The sequence below is a fragment of the Zingiber officinale genome, chromosome 3A (genome assembly GCF_018446385.1).
Source record: "Zingiber officinale cultivar Zhangliang chromosome 3A, Zo_v1.1, whole genome shotgun sequence".
Taxonomy (NCBI): Eukaryota; Viridiplantae; Streptophyta; class Magnoliopsida; order Zingiberales; family Zingiberaceae; genus Zingiber; species Zingiber officinale.
This window is the reverse complement of record NC_055990.1, coordinates 164151914-164158705: the sequence shown is the minus strand read 5'-3', so window position 1 is coordinate 164158705 and position 6792 is coordinate 164151914. Positions and strand designations below refer to the sequence as shown.

The 6792-nt window shown below is 36.2% G+C and overlaps 1 protein-coding gene across 1 annotated transcript; it reads left to right on the top strand.

Moving 5' to 3' along the window:
* Positions 1-575: 575 nt before the first annotated feature.
* On the top strand, positions 576-1558 carry LOC122050882. The gene is made up of 2 exons (XM_042611750.1): positions 576-954; positions 1065-1558. Exons 1-2 carry the CDS (start codon positions 576-578, stop codon positions 1556-1558), a joined length of 873 nt encoding a protein of 290 aa, XP_042467684.1.
* The last annotated feature ends 5234 nt before the right edge of the window (positions 1559-6792 follow it).

Sequence of the window (6792 nt, the reverse complement as noted above, 5' to 3'; positions counted from 1 at the left end):
TTTTGTTCCGCTCCTCACAAAACCTGTTGATCTTGCCCTTTGTTTTTCTCTCTGTCGAGCACCGACCAAAACAGCAAAGCCTTGCGCGGCTGCACCCAAAGGCTTTTTTTCTCTCTCTGCTGAGTGTCGATCAAAACGACAAAGCGCCAAAGTCCAAAGGTGAAGCCTTTAGCCTTAAGTAAGTGGATTTTATTTTATTTTATTTTTTAATAATTGTTTGATTATTTCTTGATTACAATGTATGATACAATCAATAATTTAAAATTTTGACTGTTTAAATATTTAGTTGTTTTTTATATTTGATTGTTGGATAATTGAAAATTTAGATTTTGTATATTTAATGGTTGGATAATTTGTAATTTAGTTTTTTATAAACTCGAATATATAATTAGTTTTTTTATTAGCTGTTAGTTAATTGTAATTTGTGAAAGTTGATAATTTATACTAAATTAATTTTATTTTTTTGAAAAAATTGTGTCGATGAATGATGTTAAATAATTTAATTGTGTTATTGTTAAATTGTTCACATTACTTTATGTTGATAATTTTTTCCCATACATTATAATTTGTAGAAAATGTTAAAATATTTTGCAAAGAAGCCTAGGAATTCAATTGAATCGTCTAGTGTTCCGGATGAAGAGTCTACTCCTGCACCACAACCACCATCACCTCCTCCTCCTCCTCCGCAAATTTTATTGGAAAATGTTGAAAATATGAGTAGTGAAGTAGAAATTGTTGTTGATCCTGGTTTACGAAAATTGATCAAAGATTATGATGTTGGTGCTAGAGATCGTATTCTAAAAGAATATGTTGCTATGGGCCCTTGTCAACTTCGCGACCATAATTTTCCAAGAAAAAAAATGGGTAAAGACAATAGATGTTTCAGAGAGGTTTGGTTTAAAGACCGTGATTGGTTGGAGTATAGTGTTTCAAAGGATGCAACCTTTGTTTCTGGTGTTATCTTTTTAGACCTAGTAATATAGGGTTTGGAGGAGATGATGTGTTTACGAGATCTAGTTTCATAAATTGGAAAAAAGTAATTGAAAAATTCAATGAGCATGTAGGTGGAGTTGGTAGTGTGCACAATGAGGCAAGAATACAGTTTGAGGGTTTCAAGAATCAAAGACAAAGTGTGGAGTATTCATTTTCATCAAGGAAACATGAGCTTGAAATTACTTATCGCAAACGCTTGACTTCCATTTTAAAAGTAATTCGATTTTTGTTGTTACAAGGATTGCCTTTTCAAGGACATGATGAGTCTTCAACATCATCCAATAGAGAAAATTTTTTAGAATTGCTCAAATGGTATAGCTCAGATTGTTCAGAACTTGCGGCAGTTGTTGGAATGAATGCACCTGGAAATAATCAAATGATTGCCCCAAAAATTCAAAAGCAATTGGTGAATGTTTGTGCAGTTGAGACCGCAAATGCTATTTTAGCTGATCTTGGTGATAGGTGGTTCACTTTACTACTTGATGAGGCTCGTGACTGTTCAGTGAAAGAGCAAATGACAGTTGTTATTAGATATGTGAACAAACATGGAGAGGTGATTGAATGATTTATGGTTGTAGTTCATGTTGCAACAACTACAGCTGCTTGTTTGAAGGAGGCAATCGACTCTTTATTTGCTAAGTATGGTTTGTCGGTGGCGAAATTGAGGGGTCAAGGATATGATGGTGCTTCAAATATGTCTGGAGAATTTAATGGCTTAAAGTCACTGATAATGAAAGAAAATCTGTATGCATTATTGTATATTCATTGTTTTGCTCATCAACTCCAGCTAGTGGTTGTAGTTGTTGCTCAAGCAAATCAATATGTTTGTAATTTCATATGGATTGTTGGTTCGATTGTGAACACATTTGCATCATCTTGCAAAAGGGCCGACAAACTTCGACAACTTGAACATGATAGAAAAGTTAAACTTCTTGAAAGAGGAGAGATTAGTTCTGGTAGAGGACTAAACCAAGAAACTAGTCTAGCTAGACCTGGAGATACACGATGGGGGTCTCATCATTCAACTTTATGTCGTATTGAACAAATGTGGCCATCTGTTATAGTGGTTTTTCAAAATTTGATTGATGATGGTGATCGTTCTTCTAAGGGTTTAAGTAGAACTTTGGTTGAAAGAATGGAGAGGTATGAATTTGTGTTTATTCTACTATTAATGAAATGTATATTGGCAATCACAAATCATTTGTCAACCGTTCTACAAGAGAAAGATCAAAATATTGTGAATGCGATGCGTTTGATCAATAATGTGAATGTTGGTTACTACTCGGAAAACCTAGTGGTTCCACTATACAAAAATTTGTACAAAGGTCTGAACCTTTTCCTAGCTACCATGTGTTCTTTTAAATTAAATTTTGGATCGCCTGCGGAACTTAACACGTTTGATCCAAAACTTAATCTATTCGTTCTTTTAGGTTTTGACTTGGGTCTCCTGCGGAACTTAACACGTTCGACCCAAATCACCTTAAGTTATTAATTCCATTAAATATTAATTTCCATAATCGGTTCCCAGTACTGACGTGGCGAGGCACATGGCCTTTTTGGATATGGGAGCAACCACCACCGACTAGACAAAACCTTTTATAGAAAGCTAATATTTAATTTTCTAAAATAACTTTAGGTTAACCGAAAAGAACAATCAAATCACAAGGAAAAGAAAAAACAAAAGAACACAACATCGAAAAACATATTCGAAATTCTAGAACGTAAGCCTCTTGTATTTGGTATTATTTCCATAAATAACTAGTATGATGCGGAAAGAAAAATTACTAGTTATACCTTGTAGAAAAACCTCTTGATCTTCTACCGTATTCCTCTTCTAACCTCGGACGTTGTATGTGCAACTATCTACCGAGATGAGAAACCACCAACCACCTTCTTCTCCTCCAAGCAAGGTTCGGCCACAAAGGAAAACTTCACCAAGGAGAAAAACCAAAATACTAACCAAGCTCCAAGAGATGCTAGCTCTCTCTCCTTCTTCTTCTTCTTCTCCGAGTAGTATCCGGCCACCACAAGAGCTCCAATGGAAGAGGAAGATTCGGCCACCACAAGAGGAAGAGAAAGAGAGGATGGCCGGCCACACCAAGGAACAAAAGAGGGAGAGAAAACAAAAGAGGTTGTTCACCTTGAAGGCACCCTCACCCCTTCTTTTATATTCCTTGGCCTAGGCAAATTAGGAAATTTAATTACAATAAAATTTTCTCAATTTCCTTGACATGTTTTAATTGAGAAAAATAAAACAAAATTTCCCAATTAAATCTACATTGGCCGGCCACATCAATGGGAAGCAAATTGGACAAGTTTCAATCAACAATTAAAACTTTCCTAATTTGTTTCCAGAAATTTTAAAAATAAAATTTCTCTTTAAAAATCTCTTCATGGTTGATAAAAGGAAATTTCTATAATTTTAATTTTATCAACATGTGGATAATTTTAAAAAGAAAATAAAATATCTCACCAATCTACAAATAAGGAAAGAGATTTAATCTCTTTCTTTAATCTTTTGTAGATCTTTTACAAGAGAGATATTTTAATTTTAATTCTCTTTAATTAAATTATTTCTTCCACATAATAAAATTAAAATTAAAATCCTTTTTAATTTATTTTGGCCGGCCCCCACTAGCTTGGGTTCAAACTAGGGTCGGCCACCCAATTTTATACCTAGGCCGACCCTAGCTTGTTTCCCAAGCTAGCTTGGCCGGCCCCTATTGGGTGGGTATAGAAGGTGGGTATAGGTGGGTATAGAACTCTATAACTAAGAGGCTACGATAGGGACCGAGAGGAGGAATTGATTTTGGTCTCCCGATAAAATTAAGCATCCCGTGTTCGCCCCGAACACACAACTTAATTTTATCAATGATAATTCATTCCACTAGAGAACTATCATTGAACTACCGCACCAATCCCAAATTATATTTTTGGGCTCCTTCTTATTATGAGTGTGTTAGTCTCCCTGTGTTTAAGATATCGAATGTCCACTAATTAAGTGAGTTACTGACAACTCATTTAATTAATATCTAAGTCCAAGAGTAGTACCACTCAACCTTATCGTCATGTCAGACTAAGTCCACCTGCAGGGTTTAACATGACAATCCTTATGAGCTCCTCTTGGGGACATTATCAACCTAGTATCTCTAGGACACAGTTTCCTTTTATAATCAACAACACACACTATAAGTGATACAATTTCCCAACTTATCGGGCTTATTGATTCATCGAACTAAATCTCACCCATTGATAAATTAAAGAAATAAATATCAAATATATGTGCTTGTTATTATATCAGGATTAAGAGCACACACTTCCATAATAACCGAGGTCTTTGTTTCTTTATAAAGTCAGTATAAAAGAAACGACCTCAAATGGTCCTACTCAATACACTCTAAGTGTACTAGTGTAATTATACAGTCAAGATAAACTGATACCTAATTACATTACGACCTTCTAATGGTTTGTTCCTTTCCATTTTGGTCGTGAGCTACTGTTTATAATTTATAAGGTACTGATAACATTATCTTCTGCATGTGACACCACATGCTATGTTATCTACAATATAAATTAATTGAATAACTACAAACAAATGTAGATAATTTGACCAAATGTGATTCTTTATTCAAGACAAATGTTTACAAAAGCTTAGGCTTTCAGTATACACTCCAACAGTGAAATGCAAATTGCAAAAGTTGAGAGATTTTGGATGGGATATTTTACTTGAGGATGTGAAGAAGTTTTGTAACACTCATTCCGTTGAAATAATTAATATGACAGATAATATCAATAGTCGTAGTCGTTTGAAGAAAGATGGAAAAAATGTTAATTTTTATTACTACTACCATGTTGAAATCTTTTGTGAGGTAAGTTCATAAGTCTTTTTTTGTTTATCGTCAATTAAATTCTTTTAAATAGTAACATATTTATTAATTTTTTTACTTTTGTTGTTTGATTTTTAAATTGTAGGTTATCGATATTATTCTACAAGAGATAGATAGTCGTTTCTCTGAAACAACTACAGATTTACTGATTTATGTGTCATGCCTTGATCCTTGGAACTCGTTCTCTAGATTTGATGTACAGAAGTTAGTGCGTCTGGCTCATTTTTATGAGGATGATTTTGTTGGGACCAAAATGTAGCTAGAGGGGGGGTGAATAGCTCGTCGCGATCGTCGTTGCTCGCTTCTTGGGATGATGTGCAGCGGAAATACAAGAAACACGAACAACAACGCTAACTCTAGGGATTTACTTGGTATCTACCTCAAGAAGAGGTGACTAGTCCAAGGATCCACACACTCACGCATCCTTCACTATAAAAACACTCCTTCTCGGTAACAACCGAAGGCGGAGAAGCCTTACAACCTCACAATACAACAATGAGAAAGAAAAAAGCAAAATACAAATGAATCTTACAAGATTACAATGAAAACCCTAGCTTCTTCTTCTTCTTGTTGCCTCGCCTCTTGACTTGGATAAGCCTCCAAGAACCTTCAAGAACTGACGGCGAGGAAGAAAAGATCGCTGTGGAGGTTTGTTGTGATTGCCTGTGGTGAAGAGAGGAAGTCGTGTGCAGAAAAACGCTCGCCAACGACTTTATCCGCGCCAACGGTCGAGTCCCAATCGATTAGATTGCTCCCAATCGATTGGGGAGGATTTGGATCGATCGGTTGATCGATCCAGAGCGCCTCTGTGCTCTTGGAATCGCCCTGAATCGATTACCCGATCGATTCAAGGCTTCTCGAGCGATTTCCAGCGCTCCAATCGATCAACTGATCGATTCAGAAGCTCACTGTTCGCTCAAAAACTCTCCCAATCGATTGACCGATCGATTAGGAAAGTTTCAATCGATTACCCAATCGATTCAGCCCATTTCTGCACAAAATCGCGTCGCCCAATCGATTGACCAATCGATTGAACCCCCCAATCAATTGGCCAATCGATTAGGAAATATTAATCTGTGTAGAGCTTGAAATTAGCTTCGTTTCGCATCTGAGATCACCTCATTCCGATATCCGAGTCAAAAGTTATGGTCTTTGGAAGTTTACTACGTCCGAACTTCCTAATTCCATGCCAACTCCCTATTGGACTTACGACAGCTAAGAGTTCGGTCAACTTTTGACTCATCTGGACTTTCTTTTTGTGCCAAGTGTCCGGTCCTCCATTACCCATTTGGACTTCCTTCCACCAGATGTCCGGTCACTCTTGACCCATCTGGATTTCCTTGTGCCTCGCTTCACTTACCAGGTCTTTCCATCTGCCTAGCTTCACTCACTAGGTCTTTCACCTGGTTTCACTCACCAGGATTTTCCCACTGCTCGGTTTCACTCACCGGGACCTTCCACTGCCTAGCTTCACTCACTAGGGCTTTCATTCTTCCTAGTTTCACTCACTAGGTCTTTCACTTAGCTTCACTCACCAGGATTTTCCCACTGCCCAGTTTCACTCACTGGGACCTTCCATCTGCCTAGCTTCTGAAATAAAATGGAATTAATTTGATATAACTATAAATTTGCAAGCAATGAAAATTAGGAAGCTTTGCTAGACAAAATATTCACTTTTGATTGCATACCTTTACTTAAGCAAATAAATTAGTTTTAATGAAACAGAATGATTTTTCAAGTAAGCAATAAAATAAATTAAAGAGGACCACATTAAAAAAAAATTTAAAAAAAAAGCCGCTGTTTACAACCCTATTTCAGCTTCTTCAGGCAAATACATTGAATTTTTAAAATAAATAAAGAGTGTAATTTTTTAAGTAAACAACAAATGAAAGGGCATCATTTTGAATAAATT